This window comes from Oncorhynchus kisutch, linkage group LG28 (genome assembly GCF_002021735.2).
Source record: "Oncorhynchus kisutch isolate 150728-3 linkage group LG28, Okis_V2, whole genome shotgun sequence".
In the NCBI taxonomy this organism is placed as follows: domain Eukaryota; kingdom Metazoa; phylum Chordata; class Actinopteri; order Salmoniformes; family Salmonidae; genus Oncorhynchus; species Oncorhynchus kisutch.
In genome coordinates, this window is record NC_034201.2 from 6,863,624 (window position 1) to 6,887,494 (window position 23,871).

General features: G+C 41.6%; 2 protein-coding genes across 8 annotated transcripts; one reads left to right on the top strand and one right to left on the bottom strand.

Annotated features, from left to right (window-relative positions):
* Window positions 1-452: 452 nt before the first annotated feature.
* lg28hxorf58 (linkage group 28 CXorf58 homolog) lies at window positions 453-14,314 on the bottom strand. Of its 6 annotated transcripts, XM_020463938.2 has the most exons (8): window positions 14,022-14,228; window positions 13,787-13,895; window positions 12,063-12,157; window positions 11,767-11,872; window positions 3,087-3,218; window positions 2,711-2,934; window positions 1,792-1,951; window positions 453-805 (listed from the first exon to the last, which is right to left on the bottom strand). In XM_020463938.2, the coding sequence occupies exons 1-8, from the start codon at window positions 14,030-14,032 to the stop codon at window positions 569-571; spliced, it is 1,074 nt and encodes a 357-aa protein (XP_020319527.1). In that variant the 5' UTR covers window positions 14,033-14,228; the 3' UTR covers window positions 453-568. The 6 variants fall into 6 exon arrangements, 5 of the variants coding, with proteins under 5 accessions (XP_020319527.1, XP_031663952.1, XP_031663949.1 ...); XM_031808092.1 differs by lacking the exon at window positions 2,711-2,934 and having other exon boundaries at window positions 14,022-14,224; XR_004205993.1 differs by lacking the exons at window positions 2,711-2,934; window positions 12,063-12,157 and having other exon boundaries at window positions 14,022-14,314.
* A 182-nt stretch (window positions 14,315-14,496) lies between these two features.
* Window positions 14,497-23,767, top strand: apooa (apolipoprotein O, a). Of its 2 annotated transcripts, XM_020463939.2 has the most exons (10): window positions 14,497-14,610; window positions 15,795-15,896; window positions 16,005-16,124; window positions 16,745-16,777; window positions 22,074-22,128; window positions 22,257-22,352; window positions 22,633-22,724; window positions 22,921-23,001; window positions 23,143-23,225; window positions 23,504-23,767. In XM_020463939.2, the coding sequence occupies exons 1-9, from the start codon at window positions 14,602-14,604 to the stop codon at window positions 23,191-23,193; spliced, it is 639 nt and encodes a 212-aa protein (XP_020319528.1). In that variant the 5' UTR covers window positions 14,497-14,601; the 3' UTR covers window positions 23,194-23,225; window positions 23,504-23,767. The 2 variants fall into 2 exon arrangements, with proteins under 2 accessions (XP_020319528.1, XP_020319530.1); XM_020463941.2 differs by lacking the exon at window positions 16,745-16,777.
* The last annotated feature ends 104 nt before the right edge of the window (window positions 23,768-23,871 follow it).

Sequence of the window (23,871 nt, forward strand, 5' to 3'; positions counted from 1 at the left end):
TGCCATTTGTCAGCCTTGGGTGAATTTTGACTCTTTCTATTGTCCAGCCTAAGTCCAGACAGCAGCATAAACGTTTGCCTTCTTATTTGTATCCATTCCATGCAGTCATTAAAAGAGAGACAACCGGCAGAACTATGTCCAGAGCCTTCTCTTCTCTTCCCTTCCACCTACACCTCACCAGAACACAACGCAGAAAGGTACCGGTACAGAACCGGTTACACATGCACAAAGCCCCACTGCTAGCAGGTGACACGTACTTCTCCAGCACCATAATAATCCCACCACTGCCACAAATGTAGCGGGAGAGAGAACAGCTGACAGGCTTGATCTTAGTTTTATGGCGCAGTCTTCCAGTCTTATCGAGGCTACTGCTCTACCACCTGTAACACGAAAGCCCAGGCCTTAGGTTGAGGCAGTAGAATACCCAGTCACAGCTGTAGGCTAATACACTGTAATTTACACAAGCATTTTTATTAGATTTGTGTACAAAGCAAGAGAAGAGAAAATGAACAGCCATAGGAGTGGAAAATGGTTTTTGGGTTAGTCTTGCTCAAGATGAAGTTCTAGTTCAGGTGGATGGCACATTGTCCATATCATCCAGAGCAAGCTGTCTTGTCCACAAGCAGAGTTTCTCTGCTTCCTCTTCCCACTCAGAATCCGAGAGGGAATCCTCACTGGAGTCTTCCTCCAATCCCAATGGCCAAACTATCTGGGGTGCTTGAGGCTTTATACTTCCTTCCATGTCTTTCTCTTGCTCTCCTCTCTCTGGGTTGTGGTTTTTCTCTGTTGTTTCATTATTCTCATCCTGTGGAACGATGTAGAAATAAACTGATCAGGAATCGAGGCTACCTCTGCTATGTCCTGTTATCTACTGCACAGTGCTGATTGACCCCCCCCCCCCAAAAAAAAAACATCTGAGCAAGTACAATTTATGGCGTGTATATAAACTGAACAAAAAATTGACACAACATGTAAAGTGTTGGTCCCATGTTTCAAGAGCTTAAATAAAAGATCCCAGAAATTTTCCACAGGAGGACAAAACCCCCGAATTTCTCTCATTTTGTGCACAAATTTGTTTACATCGCTGTTAGTGAGCACTTGTCCTTTGCCAAGAAAATTCATCCACCTGACAGGTGTGGCATATTATGAAGCTGATTAAACAGCATGATCATTACACAGGTACTCCTTGTGCTGGGGACAATAAAAGGCCACTCTAAAATGTGCAGCTTTGTCACACAACACAGTGCCACAGATGTCTCAAGTTTTTAGGGGTGGCGTGCAATTGGCATGCTGACTGAAGGAATGTCCAACAGAGCTGTTACCAGAGAACTTGATGTTCAGTTCTCTACCATAAACCGCCTCCAATGTCATTTTAGAGAATTTGGCAGTACATCCAACAGGCCCCACAACCGCAGACCACGTGTATAGAGTCGTGTGTGTGAGTGGTTTTCTGATGTCAACATTGTGAACTGAGTGCCCCATGGTGGCAGTAAGGTTATGGTATGGGCAGGCATAAGCTACGGACAACGAACACAATTGCATTTTATCGATGGCAATTTGAAAACTGTGACTTGATCCTGAAGCCCTTGTGAGGCCCATTTTCTTTAAAGATATCTGTGACCAACAGATGCATATCTGTATTCCCAGTCATGTGAAAACCATAGATTAGGGCCTAATGAATTTATTTCAATTGACAGATTTTCTCATATGAACTGTAACTCAGTGAAATCTTTGAAATTGTTTAATATTGCATTTATATTTTTGTTCAGTATATGTTTCATATAAACTCACCTTTGGTGTACCCCCAAGGATATACAGATGTCTCATGCGGGCAGCTGTGGTGCGTGCACGGGCAGAGCGGCGAGTTGAGGGGAGTGGGGTGGAGCAGGTGGCAGGTTGTGAGGCATGGCGTGCTGTAGAAACCACAGAAGAGGGGGGAGCAGCTGGAGACCTAGGATCAAGTGAAGACTATTGCCATCATGATGCCATTTGTCATGAGTAGTAAACCCCCAGTTACTCAAGTAATGTGTATATACACTGAGTGTAGAAAACATTATGAACACCTGCTCTTTCCATGACAGACTGACCAGGTGAAAGCTATGATCCCATATTGAGGCTATCATTGTAAATAAGAATTTGTCCTTATTAACTGACTTGCCTAGTAAAATAAAAAAACTTGTTAAATCCACTTCAATCAGTGTAGATGAAGGGGAGGAGACAGGTAAAACAAATATTTTTCAGCCTTGAGACCAGTTGAGACATAGATTGTGTATGTGTGTCATTCAGATAGTGAATCGGCAAGTCAAACAATTTAAGTGTTTTTGAATGGGGTATGATAGTAGGTGCCAGGCGCACCGATTTGTGTCAAGAACTAGGTTTTTCATGCTCAACCATTTCCTGTGTGCATCAAGAATGGTCCACCACCCAAAGAACAACCAGCCAGCTTGACACTGTGGGAAGCATTGGAGTCGACATGGGCCAGCATCCATGTGGAGCGCTTTTGACACCTTGTAGAATCCATGCCCTGACGAATGGAGGCTGTTCTGAGGGTAAAAGGCGATGTAACTCAATATTAAGGTGTTCTTAATGTTTTTTACACTCAGTGTATACAGTATATCTTCCTATTGTAAATGCAAGAAACCACAATAATGACCTAATACAGTAGGGAATCTCCCTCATAGTGCCCTCCTGAGCTTGTCTTTATGCTTACCTGAGCATCCGAGGTGGGATTGCTCCTCCAATCAGAGGGCAAGGAATTTGAGGAGCTAACAGCAGCAGCTCTTGCCTTAGCCTGTCTGCCACAGTGCCCTTCCCGCCCACCTCCAAGCTATCCCACTGTAGGATGTTTCGTGACAGTCCTTGAAGAGAGAGAGACCTCCAAGTGTTCTCTCGCCCTCCAAGGTATGCAGGTAGCTCGTCAAGGTGACTTGAGTACTAAAATTATGGTACATACTAGTGCTGTCAGATTTGTCTGGAAATCATGTCCATTGCATATGGTACAATTGTTTCATGTATGATGTAAAAGTATTGCTCTAAAATGCTCTGAATGTGAAGACTACTCTTATCAAAAATGTTCTCAATCTCACCTGCATAAAGTCCCTCATACAGGTGATATAAGACGTGTCAGAAATCATTCTCCCTTGCCTCTGGATCTCATCAGCAATAATGTGATTGATGAATATCCTATTTCCCATCATCCTGCAGGTGTCTGTTGTGGCCTACATGGAAGTACAAATAGGTTTAGATGATATGAGACATGTCGAACCAACTAAATCATCCACTTGTATTGACCACATCTTTGCTAATGCTGCAGAAATCTACTCAAAAGTAGTATCCATACCCATCAGATGTAGTGATCATATCTAGAAAAAACAGTTCCAAAGACTGGACCTAAAATAGTGCATAAGTGATCAGGATTTGCAATGATTCCTATGTTGAAGATATTAAAAAATATTTGTTGGTCTGATGTGTGTAATGAGGAACATCCTGACGCTGCACTTGAAACATTTATGAAATTTCTTCTTCTGGTTATGCACCCATAAAGAAACTGACTGATAAAACTGCCAAATCCCCATGGATAGATGATGATTGAAAAACTGTATGGCTGAGAGGGATGTGGCTAAGAGAATGGCAAATAAGTCTAGCAATACAGCAGATTGGCAAAAATACAATAAATTGAGTAATCACGTAACTAAACTAAACAAAAAGAAGAAGAAACTACCGTAAAACTTCAATTAATAGCCCAGTCGTTTATTTTCTTAAATCACAGAACACAACAGGTGCTTATTAGAGGCTGGCTTCTATTTGAGCCAGGTGTCTATTTCATTAATGCACATAGCTTTTGCTCATTTGCATAGTTCATTGTTTAATTCCAGCATTCACTTCCAGCAATTGAATGCATTTCTTAATTTGTTGCACTAACGTGGTATCATTTACACGATGTGTCACATTTATTTTGTCTTATTCGCCACTAGGCTGATTTCTGGGGGTCTACTCCTAAAGTTGCCTTTTTGTGCTTCACAGTTAGCTAGTAGTTCTCAGCTGTTAGCAGCCAATGGTAATTATGATTGACATAATTTTTTGTTTGTTTGTTATTACTGAATTATTTAATATAACAAATCAAACATTTAACTTGCAAAAAAATCATGGTAATTCATGGTAACCTCATAAAAAATTCATTTAGACCCAGCACTTATTTGAAACAGGCGTTTATTTGCTGAATTGTGTGCCATTGCCGGCTATCAAAAGGGACAGGCGGATATTTGAGACTCAGTGTTTAATTGAAGTTTTACAGCATACTATAGAACAAAGATAAATTATATAAAGAATGATAGCAAAAAGCTCTTGAGCAAATTCCAATTCTAAAAAGCTCTGGAGTACATTAAATTCTAGGCAGAAAAGCTAACTCAGCTCCAGGCTGATGGATCATTCATAACATAACCCTTTGATATTGCCAACCACTTTAATAACTTTTTTTGTTGACAAGATTAGTAAGCTTAGGGATGACATGCAAACAACAAACACTGAGCCTTCATATTCATGCATAACGGACCAAATAATGAAAGATGAGCCCTGTAGCTTTGAATTCCGCAAAGCTAGTTAGTGTGGAAGAGGTGAAAAAAGTATTGCTATCTAATAAATAAGGACAAACCATATGGAACCGACAACCAGGATGGTAAATTACCGAGGTTGATAGCGGAATACATCACGACTCCTATTTGCCACATCTTCAATCTAAGCCTAGAAGGCGGAGTGTGCCCTCATGCCTGGAGGGAGGCAAAGGTCATTCCGCTGCCCAAAATTAGCAAAGCACCCTTTAATGGTTCAAACAGCAGACCAATCAGCCTGTTAACGATGCTTAGCAAACTTTTGGAAAAAATACAATGTTCTTTTACAGAAAACAAATTAACAACTTTCAGCATGCTTATAGGGAAGGGCACTCAAATAAATTGATAATAATAAGATTGTGGATGCTGTTTTGTTAGACTTCAGTGCAGCCTTTGACATCATTGATCATAACATATTGCTGAAACGTAGGTGTTATGGATTAACTTCCTCTGCCTTTATCATGGATGGACAGTTACTGTACCTATCAAATAGAACACAGAGGGTTTTATTTAATGGAAGCCTCTCTAATGCAAATTTGGTTGAGTGTGGTGTACCACAGGGCAGCCTGCTTGTACCATTATTGTTTTTTTTGTTTATTTTTTATTTTATTTAACCTTTATTTAACCTTTATTTAACCAGGCAAGTCAGTTAAGAACACATTCTTATTTTCAATGACGGCCTGGGAACAGTGGGTTAACTGCCTGTTCAGGGGCAGAACGACAGATTTGTACCTTGTCAGCTCGGGGGTTTGAACTCGCAACCTTCCGGTTATTAGTCCAACGCTCTAACCACTAGGCTACGCTGCCGCCCCAATGACCTAATGACCTTCCACTGACCTTGAATCAAGCCTGTCTGTCCATGTACGCTGACAACTCAATAGTATACACGTCGGCTGCAACAGTGAAATAAATAACTAACGCCCTTAACATAGAGATCTAGTCAGTTTTAGAATGGGTAACAAGAAATAGGCTGGAGCTAAATATCTCAAAAACAAACTTCATCTGGATCTATTATTGAATAATGTGGCTATTGAGTAAGTTGAAGAGACCTGACTGCTGGGTGGCACCGTAGCTAGGAATCTATCATGGAATCTATCAATCTATCAAAACATATAGACTCAATGGTTGCTAAAATGGAAAGAGGTCTGTCCATGATAAGGTGTCGCTCTGCTTTCTTGATATCTCAGTCAACCAGACAGGTCCTACATGCCTTAGTTTTGTCGCACCTGGACTACTGTCCAGTTCTATGGTCAGTTGCGGCAAAGAAGGCAAATTGCAGTTGGTCCAAAACAGAGCATCATGTATTGCACTTAGATGTACACGAAGGGAGAATGTCAATGACATGGAACTCTCCTGGCTCAAAGTTGAGGAGAGATTGACTGCATCACTATTGATCTTTGTTTGAGGTGGTGATGTGTTGAAGGTACCAAACTCTCTGTTCAAGCTGTTGGCACACAGTTCAGACACTCATCTGTATCACACAAGACATGCAACCAGAGGTCTCTTCACAGTCCCCAGGTCCAGAACAGAGGCTGGAAAACACATGGTATTAAATAGATCCATGACTAAATGGAACTCTTTGTCACCGCAGGTTTCTCAAGCTAGCAATAAAAACAGAATTTAAAAAAACAGATAAAAGAACACCTTACAGCACGACGGGGACTGTGAAGAGACACACAGGCATTTTTATGCATCTTGCATTGTATTATGTATTGTATTACAGTGCATTTGGGAAGGATTCAGACCCCTTGACTTTTTCCACATTTTGTAACGTTACAGCCTTATTCTAAAATGGAATAAATACAAATAAAATTCTCATCAATCTACACACAATACTCCATAATGACAGAGTAAAAACAATTTTTGTCTAATATATAAAAAATGTATTTAAAAAATAACAACATATTTACATACTGTAAGTATTCAGACCCTTTGCTATGAGACTCGAAATTGAACTCAGATGCATCCTATTTCCATTGATCATCCTTGATGTTTCTACAACTTGATTGGAGTCCAACTGTGGTTAATTTAATTTATTGGTGTCACACCCTGACCATAGAGAGCCTTTTTATTCTCTATGTTGGTTAGGTCGGGGTGTGACTAGGGTTGGTAATCTAGGTTGTTTTTTTCTATGTTGGCCTTGTATGGTTCCCAATCAGAGGCAGCTGTTTATCATTGTCTCTGATTGGGGATCATATTTAGGCAGCCATTTCACCACTGTGTTTTGTGGGATCTTGTTTATGTGTAGTTGCCTGTGAGCACTCCATAGCTTCACGTATCGTTTGCTTTTTATTGTTTTGTGCGTTTCACAAATAAAAAGATGTGGAACCCATATCACGCTGCACCTTGGTCCGAATGTTATTTCGACGATCGTGACAATTGGACATTATTTGAAAAGGCACACACCTGCCTATATAAGGTCCCACAGTTGACAGTGCAAGTCAGAGCAAAAACCAAGCAATGAGGTTGAAAGAATTGTCCGTAGAGCTCCTAGACAGGATCGTGTCGAGGCACAGATCTGGGGAAAGGTACCAACAAATTTCTGCAGCATTGAAGGTCCCCAAGAACACAGTGGCCTCCATCATTCTTAAATGGAAGAAGTTTGGAACCACCAAGACTCTCCCTAGAGCTGGCCGCCCGGCCAAACTGAGCAATTGGGGGAGAAGGGCCTTGGTCAGGGAGATGACCAAGAACACGATGGTCACTGTGACAGAGCTCCAGAGTTCCTCTGTGGAGATGGGTAAACCTTTCAGAAGGACAACCATCTCTGCAGCACTCCCCCAATCAGGCCTTTTTGGTAGAATGGCCACATGACAGCCCGCTTGGAGGTGCCTAAAGGTCACTCAGACCATGAGAAACAAGATTATAAGATTATAACAACAAAACCAAGATTGAACTATTTGGCCTGAATTCCAACCGTCACGTCTGGAGGAAACCTGGCACCATCCCTACGGTGAAGCATGATGGTGGCAGCATCATGCTGTGGCAATATTTTTCAGCGGCATGGACTGGAAGACTGGTCAGGATCGAGGGAAAGATGAAAATAACAAAGTACAGAGAGATCCTTGATGAAAACCTGCTCCAGAGAGCTTCACCTTCCAACAGTACAACGACCCTAAGCACACAGCCAAGACAATGCAGGAGTGGAGACAAGTCTCTGAATGTCTTTGAGTGGCCCAGCCAGAGCCCAGACTTGAACCCAATGAGACATCTCTGGAGAGACCTGAAAATAGCTGTGCAGTGACGCCACCTGACAGAGTTTGAGAGGATCTGCAGAGAAGAATGGGAGAAACTCCATAAATACAGGTGTGCCAAGCTTGTACCCAAGAAGACTCGATGCTGTAATCACTGCCAAAGGTGCTTCAACAAAGTACTGAGTGCAGGGTCTAAATACTTACAGTGGGGCAAAAAAGTATTTAGTCAGCCACCAATTGTGCAAGTTGTCCCACTTAAAAAGATGAGAGAGGCCTGTAATTTTCATCATAGGCACACTTCAACTATGACATACAAAATGAGAAAAAAAATCCTGAAAATCACATTGTAGGATTTTTAATGAATTTATTTGCAAATTATGGTGGAAAATAAGTATGGGGTATTGTGTGTAGATTGATGAGGGCGATTAAAAAAACAAAAACATTTTAGAATAAGGCTGTAATGTAACAAAGTGTGGAAAAAGTCAAGTGACTAATTGGGGATACTAATAAATAAATAAAACAGTTGAAGTCGGAAGTTTACATACACTTTAGCCAAATACATAAAAAATCGTTTTATCACAATTCCTGACATTTAATCCAGGTAAAAATTCCCTGTCTTAGGTCAGTTAGGATCACCACATTATTTTAAGAATGTGAAATGTTAGAATAATAGTAGAGAGAATGATTTATTTCAGCTTTTATTTCTTTCATCACATTCCTAGTGGGTCAGAAGTTTACATACACTCAATTAGTATTTGGTAGCATTGTCTTTAAATTGATTAACTTGGGTCAAACTTCCCACAATAAGTTCGGTGAATTCTGGCCCATTCCTCCTGACAGTGCTGGCGTAACTGAGTCAGGTTTGTGATACAGTGGATTGAGGTCACTGCTTTATGATGGCCACTCCAATACCTTGACTTTGTTGTGCTTAAGCCATTTTGCCACAACTTTGGAAGTATGCTTGGGGTCATTGTCCATTTGGAAAACCCATTTGCGACCAAGCATTAACTTGATGTCTTGAGATATTGCTTCTATATATCAACATCATTTTCCTCCTCATGATGCCATCTATTTTGTGAAGTGCACCAGTCCCTCCTGCAGCAAAGCACCCCCACAACATGATGCTGCCACCCCCATGCTTCACGGTTGGGAAGGTGTTCTACGGCTTGCAAGCCTTCCCCCTTTTCTTCCAAACATAACAATAGTCATTATGGCCAAACAGTTCTATTTTTGTTTCATCAGACCAGAGGACATTTCTCCAAAAAGTAGGGTCTTTGTCCCCATCTGCAGTTGCAAACTGTAGTCTGGCTTTTTTATGGCAGTTTTGGAGCAGTGGCTTCTTCCTTGCTGAGTGGCCTTTCAGGTTATGTCGATATAGGACTTTTACTGTGGATATAGATACTTTTGTACCCATTTCCTCCAGCATCTTCACAAGGTCCTTTGCTGTTGTTCTGGGATTGATTTGTACTTTTCGCACCAAAGTCTCTAGGAGACAGAACGCATGTCCTTCCTGAGCGGTATGACGGCTATGTGGTCCCATGGTGTTTATACTTGCATACTATTGTTTGTACAGATAAACATGGTACCGTCAGACATTTGGAAATTGCTCCCAAGGATGAACCAGACTTGTGGTAGTCTACAATTTCTTTCCTGAGGTCTTGGCTGATTTCTTTAGATTTCCCCATGATGTCAAGCAAAGAGGCACTGGGTTTGAAGGTAGGCCTTGAAATACATCCACAGGTACACTTCCAATTGACTCAAATGATGTCAATTAGCCTTTCTGAAGCCTCTAAAGCCATGACATCATTTTCTGGAATTTTCCAAGCTGTTTAAAAGGCACAGTCAACTTAGTGTATGTAAACTTCTGACCCACTTGAATTGTGATACAGTGAATTATAAGTGAAATAATCTGTTAACAATTGTTGGAAAAATTACTTGTGTCATGCAAAATAGATGTCCTAACCGACTTGCCAAAACTATAGTTTGTTAACAAGAAATTTGTGGAGTGGTTGAAAAACGAGTTTTAATGACAACCTAAGTGTATGTAAAGTTCAGACTTCAACTGTATATAGTTTGTGACAGCACGGGCAGCGCCATTGAGGCTATCTTTAATCTAAAGTGTAATGCGCCATGCTCTACCAACTGAGCTACAGAGGACCCATATGTGGATAGTGGACAAGTGCACACTTCAGGAAAAAGTTTAAAGTATTGAGATTCATAGACAGCAGGGGGGCTTCAACCCCCCAAGAGCACAAACATTGACATCTGTTTGACAACACCATAGATGTCAATAATGTACTTCGCTGTACATTGTGGACGACAGGAAAAGGAGGACCGAGCACGCCCCGATTCTCATCGACGGGGCTGTAGTGGAGCAGGTTGAGAGCTTCAAGTTCCTTGGCGTCCACATCACCAACAAACTAACATGGTCCAAGCACACCAAGACAGTCGTGAAGAGGGCACGACAAAACCTATTCCCCCTCAGGAGACTGAAAAGATTTGGCATGGGTCCTCAGATCCTCAAAAGGTTTTACAGCTGCACCATCGAGAGCATCCTGACGGGTTGCATCACTGCCTGGTATGGTAACTGTTCGGCCACCGACCGCAAGGCACTACAGAGGGTAGTGCGTACGGCCCAGTACAGCACCGGGGCCAAGCTTCCTACCATCCAGGACCTCTATACCAGGCAGTGTCAGAGGAAGGCCCTAAAAATTGGCAAAGACTCCAGCCACCCTAGTCATAGACTGTTCTCTCTGCTACCGCACGGCAAGCGGTACCGGAGCGCCAAGTCTAGGTCCAAAAGGCTTCTAAAAAGCTCCTACCCCCAAGCTATAAGACTCCTGAACAGCTGATCAAATGACTACCCAGACTTCTGCATTGCTGCTGCTACTCTGCTGCTACTCTCTGTTATTATCTATGCATAGCCACTTTAGTAACTCTTCCTACATGTACACAATTACCTCGACATCGGTGCCCCCCACACATTGACACATTGACTCTGTACCGCTACCCCCTGTATATAGCCCCGCTATTGTTATTTACTGCTGCTCTTTAATTATTTGTTATTCTTATCTCTTACTTTTTTGGGGGGTATTTTCTTAAAACTACATTGTTGGTTAAGGGCTTGTAAGTAAGCATTTCACTGTAAGCTCTACACCTTTTCTATTCGGTGCATGTTACAAATCAAATTTGATTTGATTTGTACTGTACTGTATTGTGTTCTAATGTACTGTGCTCTACTGTACCCTAATTTACTGTTCTGTACTGTGCTCTAGTGTACTGTAGTTTACCCTACTGTACTTTACCCTTACAAATTGAAGGACCCATGGACTCTTGATCTAGTGGTCTTGGTCTTGAGACCACTGAAGATCACTTCAATTCGTTTTTTAACTTGTCATGGTCTCAACTCACTGGGTCTGGATCTTGGGACCAATGTCCTGGTATTAATCTTGGTCTTGGCTCCAAATCATAGGCAACCCAATTTGAAGAAGATCATTGGCTGATCACTCCCAACCCATAGGAATCCCCACCCAGTTGACTACTTTTAAATAGTGGAAGCCCTCAATGGCTTATTTAAAGGTTTAGAAAATCTGGTTAAAGTAATGTTTTTACTATTTTGTTCATTTGGTATGCAAATACAATTTATTAAATTAATCTGTAATAGGTTCATCAAAATGATCACTACTGTGCATTATTCTCTCTTTATTTCAACTTTGTCACAGTTTCAGTAGTTTCACAGTTTCAGTTTCACACATTTAGTGGGGTGGTAAGCAATTCAGGTAAAATGTCAAATATGCAACACAAAATATGTGTGTGTGTATTATATGACATATGTTGGAAGACTTGTGCTGTACATTTGGGAGTAGGTTACAAAAAATATATATTTCAACCCCCAATTTATACCTCTTATGTAGAATGACCCATACAGTATATTATGAAAGGTGAGATGTCTCTCTCAGGCTTACCTGATTAGATGGTCGGAACACTCTTTTCCCAGAAATATATTGTCTTCCTCCTCCAAGGTGGAAGATCTTGAAGACAATCACTGGAGGAAACTGGGACCCTGAAAATCTATCAGCCAAAGAACAAAAACAGGCCCATTACTGTGTTAGTGGGGTTTAGCATGCAATTTGGTCTCTTTGAATAGAACTACATCCACATGCTTTTTACGGTCAGCATTTTCATTTGGATTTACCAGACAATCTTTACACTTGTTGAGACCATAGCAGCAAAATGGGTATTAGGTCTACAGATGGGGTACCTGAATCTGACCTTGCAGTGCATGCTTGGATCTCTGACCAGATCAGCTTCTCTGGGGCTGAGTTGGTGGAGAATAGCAGGTGCAAGACAGTGCTCCTGAACAGTACCATGACAAAAACAAATGACTCACTTTCTAGCCCACTTATAGTGCCTTGCAAAAGTATTCATCCCCCTTGGCGTTCCACAAATTGGTGAAGTGAAATTTAAAAAAAATAACTTGTTTAAAAAAAATTGAAACTGAAAAGCGGTGCGTGTATATGTATTCACCCCCTTCACTCCCTAAATAAGATCTGGTGCAATCAATTACCTTCAGAAGTCACATAAAGTCCACCTGTGTGCAATCTAAGTGTCACATGATCTGTCACATGATCTCAGTATATATACACCTGTTCTGAAAGGCCCCTAAGTCTGCAACACCACTAAGCAAGCGGCACCATGAAGACCAAGGAGCTCTCAAAACAAGTCAGGGACGAAGTTGTGGAGAAGTACAGATCTGGGTTGGGTTATAAAAAAATAACAGAAACTTTGAACATCCCACGGAGCACCATTAAATCCATGATTATAAAATTGAAAGAATATGGCACCACAACAAACCTGCCAAGAGAGGGCTGCCCACCAAATCTCACCAAATCTCACAGACCAGGCAAAAATCAGAGGCAAAAAAAAGAGACCAAAGATAACCCTGAAGGAGCTGCAAAGCTCCCCAGCGGAGATTGGAGTATCTGTCCATCCAACCACTTTAAGCCGTACACTCCATAGAGCTTGGCTTTACGGAAGAGTGGCCAGAAAAAAAGCCATTGCTTAAAGAAAAAAATTTGCAAACACGTTTGGTGTTCGCTAAAAGGCATGTGGGAGACACCCCAAACATATGGGAGAAGGTTCTCTGGTCAGATGAGACTAAAATTGAGCTTTTTGGCCATCAAGGAAAACGCTCTGGCACAAACCCAACACCTCTCATTACCCTGAGAACACCATCCCCAGCATGGTGGTGGCAGCATCACGCTGTGGGGATGTTTTTAATCATCAGAGACTGGGAAACTGGTCAGAATTGAAGGAATGATGGATGGAGCTAAATACAGGGAAATTCTTGTGGGAAACCTGTTTCAGTCTTCCAGAGATTTGAGACTGGGACGGAGGTTCACCTTCGTCAAATTTAAATGTCTTTGATTGGCCTTGTCAAATCCCAGACCTCAATCCAATTGAGAATCTGTGGTATAACTTTAAAGATTGCTGTACACCAGTGGAACCATCCAACTTGAGGAGCTGGAGCAGTTTTGCCAAGAAGAATGGGCAAAAATCCCAATGGCTAGATGTGCCAAGTTTATAGAGACATACCCCAAGTGGCTCTACAAAGTATTAACATTGGGGGGTGAATAGTTATACACGCTCAAGTTTTCAGTTTTTTAGTCTTATGTCTTGTTTGTTTCACACAAAAACATATATATTTGCATCTCCAAAGTGCATGTTGAGTAAATAAAATTATACAAACCCCCCCAAAAATATATTTGTAGGTTGTAAGGCAAAACTGGAAAAATTCCAGGGGGGGTGAATACTTTCGCAAGCCACTGTACATAAGTGAACATCTGATATAATGATTATATCAGATTTTCACACAGCTCCCCTATAATTGAGTTCAAATTAAGGCTATTTAGCCTATGATCAATTTCAATCTGAATTGCAATGTGTTGATCAGTAAGGCTGCCAGGCTTCAACTCAAGCACTCACAGCAGCACGAACAGTGAGCGACATCAGCTGGAAAAGTCTTTTGTCTTGGTGAGACCTCCAGTATGTCTGGATCTTCTTCGCGGAAAATACACGCTCCTCTTGATTGAATCTGAATTATGTAAATTCACAATCAGAGACTCAGAATATATCAAGGTCAGACATTTAACAACAGAAGCAGACTTTATCATGTGCGAGGCCTCGTCTTGTACAATTAATCTACGGACCGGACCCTTACCCATATTCCATTTTCCACTCCAGCAATGCTGTTTTCTCTGCCTGTGTTGTATCTTGTTAGAGACGAGTTGCTAAGGGACGATTAGAATACTAACCACCGGCCAGTAAAGGCACATTTCCTGAGCTAATCAGAGCGTTGGTGCTATACGGAATCGTTGCGACGCCCATACCCTAACTCCTACACTTAGCCTAACTTTAACCTTAATCCTTTCCTAACCCTAACCATTTTAAATCGGTTAGGGACCCTTCCTTACCTTAATCATTTTCAATGTCAACTTCAATGAGGATAGGGATGTCCCAAGGATCCCAGATAGCATTGGAAAAAGCCTGCAAAAAACGTACAAACTGATTGTCGACCTTTGCATTCTTATGTGTTAATAACGTGTTTATTAACAAATAGTTTATTATCAAGTAATTATCTGGTTAGTCATCGGCCTTATTATGAGAACACCGGCCTATGAGATGAAGAGCTGAGGGAAGATAGCGAGTTTCGGATTGGAATGCGACCTGAGGCGCAGCATGTTCCCTTTCGGACACCGTAAGTACTCGAAGCTTGGCACGGTAAAACAAAAAAAAGGATCATGTACAAGGTGAGAATAGAAACTTTATGTTACTACGTAATAACTTAATGTTAGGAAATTAATTTATTTCCGATTCAGTCCACACTGAATTATGTGTTTTATTAATTTACTGTTTTAGTTGAATAGCGATCTGTTTCAATAAAATTAAGGGGAATCGATCCCCCGGTGAAGCACAGAGGGCGTAAGGACAGCGAGCAAGACACCATGATTATCAAGGGCATTGCTTTAAATGCATAACACAGTATATATTTTTCTTCATTGTGTCGGAGTCATTCATACTGATACTTAGAGTTTCTGGCGCTCTGAGGTAGCTGTCTCTTGTCACTCATGCATAGCCAACTAAAGTCGAAAGTAAGAAAACTCAGCTAGTTTTTCACACGCGTTCGGGCTGAGTTTACCACACTCTGTAGGTCCTTACTTGGTCTATCCACGGGGTACTTGAGGAGACTCATGAGAGCATATGAAGGGGTACTCTGGGCAGAACACCATTCAGTTGGTGGTACAGTAACCGAAAACGTTTGAGAACCACTGCTTTAGGCTAGAAGTTCATGAACTAGACAGACACTCGATATACCGGTATTGTCACATGCCTACTTAATGGGATGAACAATATACTCTTTTTTTTTTACACTAGATGGCGACATTGATCTTCTGTAAGACTTAAGGGCCACAATTCTCAATTCCATTACAACTTCTAGCTTCTACTCTTTTGGTGTTTCCAGGTGTGAATGTACTGCTTGACAGGTGAAATTTCCAACATTGTGATGGCATCACTAGGTAATAGCCTGGCTGACTCGATTCACGTTACTCACAGCGAGACCTACCATCTTCGCGTGAGAAGGTGTAGACCGAACTGCAAATGTACACCTGAGACTTACCCCAGTGTTTTACCAAAAAGGCTCAGTGGAACTGCTTTGACTGTGCTTGGTACTTTTCAGTTGGCATTTTAAATAACAATGGCTAACTGTGAACATGGGTTTACACGTTCCACGGTTAACACCTTCTCACAAAGCAACTGTCTTGATGATGCAGAGGTTGTTGATTCCACTCACCCCAAGTCTTGTGTCAAACACAGTTCCCGAAAAATAACACTTGAGCTTACGTTAACATAAACGCTGGCCACAACACTGGTGTGGGTTAAGTCTCAGATGGAAATGCCCCATTGATGTCCCAGTCATCCTGTGTCTTCCCAGGTAGCAGGTGTGGCTGCTGTGCCTGGAACCCTATGCCTGATTTCAGGGACTGTGTTTGCTGCCACCAAGGACAATCCAAATGTCACCTTAAATACAGATGAGGTACCGCATTGTGCGCACGATCACACTTTCTGAAGTCTTTCAGCATACATCCAATCTGAGGCAAGCCCACATTGGGATGAGGTAACTGACCCATATTGTTTGTTACAGCTCTCCCTCTACACTATACCGCAGCAGAAGTTCCGCTATGTGGAGCCGGAGATAGGGCACTTGGAGCAAGGTGTTACCACTCTAAGGAAACTGGCAGAGCCCTACACCACTTGGTGTCAGGTACATTGATAACCCTACTCACCTGTGAGCTACTGGGTGATAGTAATTCTTTCCTCTTTTAGGAACAGTCTTTTCTACCTGAAAAATAAGGACAGTTGTTGGGTGTTTGTTTAGATATGCAACTCCAGGCAAGATTCATAATGTCTGATACCCCATCCTCACTCCAAAATACCTTCACATGGCCACTGTAATGTGAAATGTTTATGCCCTGCTTTACAGTATCATCCCAGCTGCTTTTGCTTATTTTACAATGCACCCCTGCAAAGATGTACTGTGATTAGTTGTGACTGGTAAATATTAACCACAGTAGGTCTCACTAATATCAATTCGTCTTTGTTTTCTCTTTGAGTATGAACAGTACTTATTTTCCCAGAGACCAGTTAATATTTACTGGTATTCCTTTGTGTCTAGAGCTATTATACATCCTGTTTCACAATGGCTGGTAAATCTGTACAGTGTTTCATCATGGCCAGTAAACATTTACTGTTGATTCCATGCTGCAATCAATAATCATTGCACGTGTTGAAATGTTTTTGTCTATCACCAATGAAGTGTTAGTCATGATTGTGCTGCTCTGCTTCTGCCCCTGTGATCACGCCAATGATCTGCTCCCCTTTCAGCAAACAAGCCATTCAGCAGTGGAAAATGTTCAGGTACTCCCCCATAGCCACTCACACATGATTAAAATCAAAACAAATCAAGCTTTATTTATACAGTGCATTTCAGACATGGAATGCAACATAATGTGCTCTGCAGGGGGGGAAAAACAAATAAAATACAATGAAAATAAAAGCTGAAATATTTACTGCACAACAAATATAAGATGAAAAAAATACAAAAAATGAATGACAAACTGAACAATTAAAAAAGACCCGAAGGAAAAGCAACACTAAAAATGTTTTGATATCTCTTTTGGGCTCCTGAGTGGCGCTTTGGTCTAAGGCGCTGCATCTCAGTGCTACTACAGACCCTGGTTTGATTCAAGGCTGTATCGCAACCGACCGTGATTGGGAGTCCCATAGGGCAGCGCACAATTGGCCCAGCGTCATCCGGGTTTGACTGGGGTAGGCAGTCTTTGTAAATACGAATTTGTTCTTAACTGACTTACCTAGTAAAATAAAGGTTAAATAAAAATATGTCCACAGTTTTGTATCAAACTTCTCATCAGGTCTTGCTTGACTGATACCCAGCCTAATATTGATTATCTTATCTTTGAAATATGCTGCAAACTCATCACATTTAGATGAGGAAAGTTCACATAGGTTTGCGGGGGGTAGGATTTATCAGGCCATTAATGGTCAAGAAGAGCACTCTCAAATTATTCTGATTTAATAGTGATCAAGTTATAAAAATGAGCCTGTCTGGCATTTCTAATTGCCTTGTTATAAATGCCAAGTTGCTCTCTCAGAATATCATAATGGATGTGCAACTTTGACTTTCTCCACATCCGCTCTGCAATTACTTCTTAATTGATTCGTTTCCTCACTCATCCAAGGGAATCTCCGTTTGGATGTGACCTTTTTCAACTTTACTGGAGCTATGGCATCAATGGTTGTCCTTAATTTGCTATTAAGGTTTTCAACTTAATCATCACAAGAGGAAGACAGAATAGGTGGTGGAGTATTGTTCATACACTCAATCAAATCTGTAGCAACTTCAGAGGTAAGATAGCGTTTCTTAATAATGCGTTCAGTGCTATGGGCAACAAGGTAGTGAAAAATCCACAGTGGTGATCAGATAAAGCAACATCAACAATAGAGGATACAGTGGGGCAAAAAAGTATTTAGTCAGCCACCAATTGTGCAAGTTCTCCCACTTAAAAAGATGAGAGAGGCCTGTAATTTTCATCATAGGTACACTTCAACTATGACAGAAAAATTTGAGAAAAAAATCCAGAAAATCACATTGTAGGATTTTTATTGAATTTATTTGCAAATTATGGTGGAAAAATAGTATTTGGTCACCTACAAACAAGCAAGACTTCTGGCTCTCACAGACCTGTAACTTCTTCTTTAAGAGGCTCCTCTGTCCTCCACTCGTTACCTGTATTAATGGCACCTGTTTGAACTTGTTATCAGTATAAAAGACACCTGTCCACAACCTCAAACAGTCACACTCCAAACTCCACTATGGCCAAGACCAAAGAGCTGTCAAAGGACACCAGAAACAAAATTGTAGACCTGCACCAGGCTGGGAAGACTGAATCTGCAATAGGTAAGCAGCTTGGTTTGAAGAAATCAACTGTGGGAGCAATTATTAGGAAATGGAAGACATACAAGACCACTAATAATCTCCCTCTATCTGGGGCTCCATGCAAGATCTTGCCCAGTGGGGTGAAAATGATCACAAGAACAGTGAGCAAAAATCCCAGTACCACACTGAGGGACCTAGTGAATGACCTGCAGAGAGCTGGGACCAAAGTAACAAAGCCTACCATCAGTAACACACTACGCCGCCAGGGACTCAAATCCTGCAGTGCCAGACGTGTCCCCCTGCTTAAGCCAGTACATGTCCAGGCCCGTCTGAAGTTTGCTAGAGAGCATTTGGATGATCCAGGAGAAGATTGGGAGAATGTCATATGGTCAGATGAAACCAAAATATAACTTTTTGGTAAAAACTCAACTCGTCGTGTTTGGAGGACAAAGAATGCTGAGTTGCATCCAAAGAACACCATACCTACTGTGAAGCATATGGGGGTGGAAACATCATGTTTTTCTGCAAAGGGACCAGGACGACTGATCCGTGTAAAGGAAAGAATGAATAGGGCCATGTATCGTGAGATTTTGAGTGAAAACCTCCTTCCATCAGCAAGGGCATTGACGATTAAATGTGGCTGGGTCTTTCAGCATGACAATGATCCCAAACACACCGCCCGGGCAACAAAGGAGTGGCTTCGTAAGAAGCATTTCAAGGTCCTGGAGTGGCCTAGCCAGTCTCCAGATCTCAACCCCATAGAAAATCTTTGGAGGGAGTTGAAAGTCTGTGTTGCCCAGCAACAGCTCCAAAACATCCCTGCTCTAGAGGAGATCTGCATGGAGGAATGGGCCAAAATACCAGCAACAGTGTGTGAAAACCTTGTGAAGACTTACAGAAAACGTTTGACCTCTGTCATTGCCAACAAAGGGTATATAACAAAGTATTGAGAAACTTTTGTTATTGACCAAATACTTATTTTCCACCATAATTTGCAAATAAATTCATAAAAAATCCTACAATGTGATTTTCTGGATTTTTTTTCTCATTTTGTCTGTCATAGTTGAAGTGTACCTATGATGAAAATTACAGGCCTCTCTCATCTTTTTAAGTGGGAGAACTTGCACAATTGGTGGCTGACTAAATACTTTTTTGCACCACTGTATGTCAATAGAAAGCCCCTTGGTAATAACCAGGGCCACAATGATTTTCTCAAGGACAATAGACAATAGTTCAGATAAATCAGTAAAGAAAGTGGGGCAGTGATTTGGTGGCCAATAGAGCGTTATGGCCAGCACTGGTGGCTGCCATTTAAACAGTATAGCACGATGCTCAAAAGATCCAAAGTCGCCAAACGAAATGTCCTTACAGCTGAAAGCATTAGTAAAAAAACAACAACCTGCAGTTAGGGTGAATCCTGTCTCTTTTAAAAAGTGATGGTTGCTCCCACAACAAATTTAAAAAATAGTCTGCAGGTACTCGTTCAGGGCAAAGAGTCGTCTGAAACGTTCCAAACCCCTTCGGTAGCAGGGAGGTGGCCAGAGATAATTATTATCTTCCCTGTGCTAGCGAGGGTGTTTAACATTTTTTGTAGTCCCTCAGATCCTCAAATCGCCTAAAACGAAGGTCATTATAACCTACATGTGATGATGGTGTCAATATTGGAGTAGTTGGCCAGAACCGTGGGCAGGAGGGAGTTGATGTCATGGACACAAACTCCTGGGTGAAAGTAGACCTTGGTCGGTCCACAGATCTAGGGCAGGCCAAAATCTCACTGGGTGGCCGCTGGCTGTTGCTATACACCCAGGATCCGTGCTGATTCCCGGGGCTGGTAGGTCCGTCTCAAGCGAGGAAAAGCTGTTTGATAGCTGGATCACATCTTCTCGAATAGATGAAGGGTGGCCAGACTTCTTCCCCGATCTCCTACGCCTTGCGAGTGTCGTCTCCCATGGGCCGCAGAGTTGAGCTTAACATCTGTCTGTTGGGGAAAGGAAGGCCCTAAAAATTGTCAAAGACTCCAGCCACCTTAGTCATACTATTCTCTCTGCTAATGCACGGCAAGCGGTACCGGAGTGCCAATTCTAGGTCCAAGGGGCTTCTAAACCGCTTCTACCCCCAAGCCATAAGACTCGTTCAGGAGTCTAATCAAATCTAATCACATGGCTACCCAGACTATTTGCATTGCCCCCACCCCACCCCCCCTTTTGTGCTGTTGCTACTCTGTTATTTTATATGCATAGTCACTTTAATAACTCTACCTACATGTACATATTACCTCAATTACCTCGACTAACCGGTGCCTCCGCACATTGACTCTGTACCGGTGCCCCAGGTATATGGCCACGCTATTGTTATTTTACTGCTGCTCTTTGATTTGATTTGTGCCCAGGGTTGGTTAAAAACACTGGTGGGCTAGCTCTGTTAGCGTTAGCCGTTAGCCTGCTCTGTTTTCACGATGGCTTGCATCTAACTGCTACTTAACAGGAATCCGGAACACAAACTTGCGGCTGACCGGGTCGCGGAATCTGTAGCAATACAAACTTTACCTCTGATTTTAAAACTTTTTCATAAAAATATCAAATCGAGTATAGACCGTACACCATTCTGTTGTGCGCTTTGATGACACACACAATCATCATAAACTCACAGAGAGGGATTGAGATTCAGCTGGTTAGTTGTTATGTCTAAAAGACTGGTAAAGTACTCTGTAAATGTTTTTTTCAAACCCATTCAGCCTCTCCATTTTTGCTCGGCCAGGCTGTTCCATTTTTGCTCTAGAAGCTTCTGTTTGTGGCTGTGATCACTGCTTCTAAGTCACCCATCTGACCTCATGTCCCATTGGCTCCCTCAGTTAGGAGATAAGCAGCTCATTAACATACATCACATGTTTGTCAGTAAAGTGCAGTGGTTGGAACTTTATTGGTAGTTGCTCTTTTACAGTGCAGAATGTCTTTGCAACATTTCAAGGGTACACAAAGTGCTGTTGGTTGATGTTTCAACTAGAGCTCCCTACTGGGTGACAAATTGACCTGTGCTTTAGGCTGTAAAACCCAATTTACAAATCGTGATTGTAAACAGTCAAATAAACCTTTTTATTGTAGGTAATTCTGACTCTATTGCAGGGTAAATAAAGACAGGTCTCTTCGTAGGCAAACAGAACTGTATGAGGGTTCTAAGGGCGTGGCAGTCCTACTGTAACCGGTTTCTGTACCAGTACCTTTCTGTGTTGTGTTCTGGTGAGGTGTAGGTGGAAGGAAAGAGAAGGCTCTGGACACAATTCTGCCGGTTGTCTCTCTTTTAATGGCTGCATGGAATGGATACAAATGCAAGGCAAACTTTAATGCTGACGAAAATAAATAAATAAAATAATTTATCCTTGAAAGTAGTGTAATACATATCAAAATAACCATAAAATAATAAATGAAAATAAATATGAGAGATTTTCAGTAAAATACATAAAGTATATTTTACACCTGTTACACTACCACTAGTTATACTACCACTATAACAATCACAGTACAAACAATATAAAGCAATCACAAGTACACAGTTAACTTGAATTGAAGATTACTGAGCAAGAGCATATTTACTGTGAAATACCATATTATCACGTTATTAAATGTCAACTTGTTCTGTAACAATGAAAAATAAGCATTGATCCATTATTGAATGGCTCTGAAGGTGCAGAGATTGGGTGACATGAGCTGATGTACGTTACGTGTTCACTGTACTGTCCTCTTCTCCTGTGGGATTCAGGGTGCCATTGGACAAGTGAAGCCCAAGGTTGAAAGTGCCATCCAATTAGGAAATGGTAAGAGAACACACACCCCATGATACACATAAAGTGGACTCATTACTCATACACTGTAATGTACACCCATTTGTACAGATAGAATGTCCGTTTCAGTTTGGTAACAGAGTCACTTTCTGTTATTTCAGAGACTTTCACTTTCCTGCAAAACCCTCCTGCTGAATTCTACCCCCGGGCTGGGGTCATTGGTTTTGCTGGTATCCTTGGACTCTTTCTTGCAAGAGGTAAATAGTGGGTGTAAGTTTTGGGTTTAGATGAAGAGTACCCTGTTTTTGATCTCAATTGTTTTAGGGGTTTTATCCACTTGTCCTTGTGCTAAGCAAGCACTCTGAGTCTCTGTGCCAGAGGCTGATCTAGAGGTAGAGCTGTAGCCTCCAGACCATACAAGGCCGGGGTACAAATCTCAAACCTACTGCTGCTTCCTGTTGCCCTCTCCGGCTTCCTTTTCTTGTTTTTAATCTCCTTGAATATGGTCTATGTGACCCTCTCTCCTCTGTCTTCTAGGCTCCAGGGTGAAGAAGCTGATCTATCCTACAGGACTGATGGCTGTGGGCTACACTATGTACTACCCTCAGCAAGCCGCATCAATCGCCAAGGTGAGTTAGCGTGTCAATACTGTATGTAAGATGTTGTGTTTTTTTTTTTTTACCTACTCGTGTGGGAGATAATGCATATTGTTCCATACCAAGACATAAGACGGTGTTGTAGGGTCATTCTTAATCCTGTGATGTTTGATTCTTAATGTATACTATTTTGCTTAAACCGATTGATCGGTTCCCCTCCTTCCCACAGAACACAGGAGACTCGTTGTACGATTTTGCCCTGCAGGGCTACGTTAACGTAGAGAAGGTGTTCAAATCAGTTGAGGCGAAGGTGAGCTCATCTTGTAAGGTCAAAAACTAGTTTGATCCTGAGGATGGAGATGGTACAGAGTTACTGTGCAGATCAATGCAGATTATTTGGAATGGGTTGACCAGTCTGAATTTTCACATGCTACCATGAATCCTTCCACAGCCAATGAAAAAAGAGAAACCAGAGGAAAATAAACCAGAAGAAACCAGATAAGAGCTGCAGAGGCCAAACCATGATCGCAGCAGGTACAACAAACCTGAACATTTTCGCACAATAACAGCCTGCTAGCACCCAACACTTTAATCATTGCCCTAGTGGTCAACCTGCAGGCTTATGTAACACCCAAATAACTTGCCACAAAATGTTGTCAAGTCATTATAAATCCTTTTATAGTAACATTTATGCCAACTTTAAGATATTTTGGGGGGAAATCAGAGAACAAACCAGTGTACTTTTCATATCAGGTGCTAATGCTAGCAAAGTCTTGTCGATAAAAGGCTAACAATGAGTTCTCTCTTTTCAGATACGTTGTGATACTAGGATCGTGACAACAAAACAAGATTAGCAGTCTTCCCAGGTCCTTCCAATGTATACTACCATAAGTCATGGTTAGGCTCGCTCCCATTTGCGACTAATGACCAGCTTTTGCACTAGCCTTTCTCTCTGGCATTTACCCAGGAGGGGGCAGGACCTATCACGAAGTTTTAAACTTTATGCATTGAAGGTTCAGCTTTGTGATTTGAATGTATTTATGTAGACCGGAATAAAATCTATATTGTACGATCTATATTGACAGCGTTGATTTTAAAATGAAAGGCCACCGAAAACTGTAGAGGTTTTGTACATAGGCACCCTAAGCGTATGTGAGAACTACTACGCGAAGAAAAACAT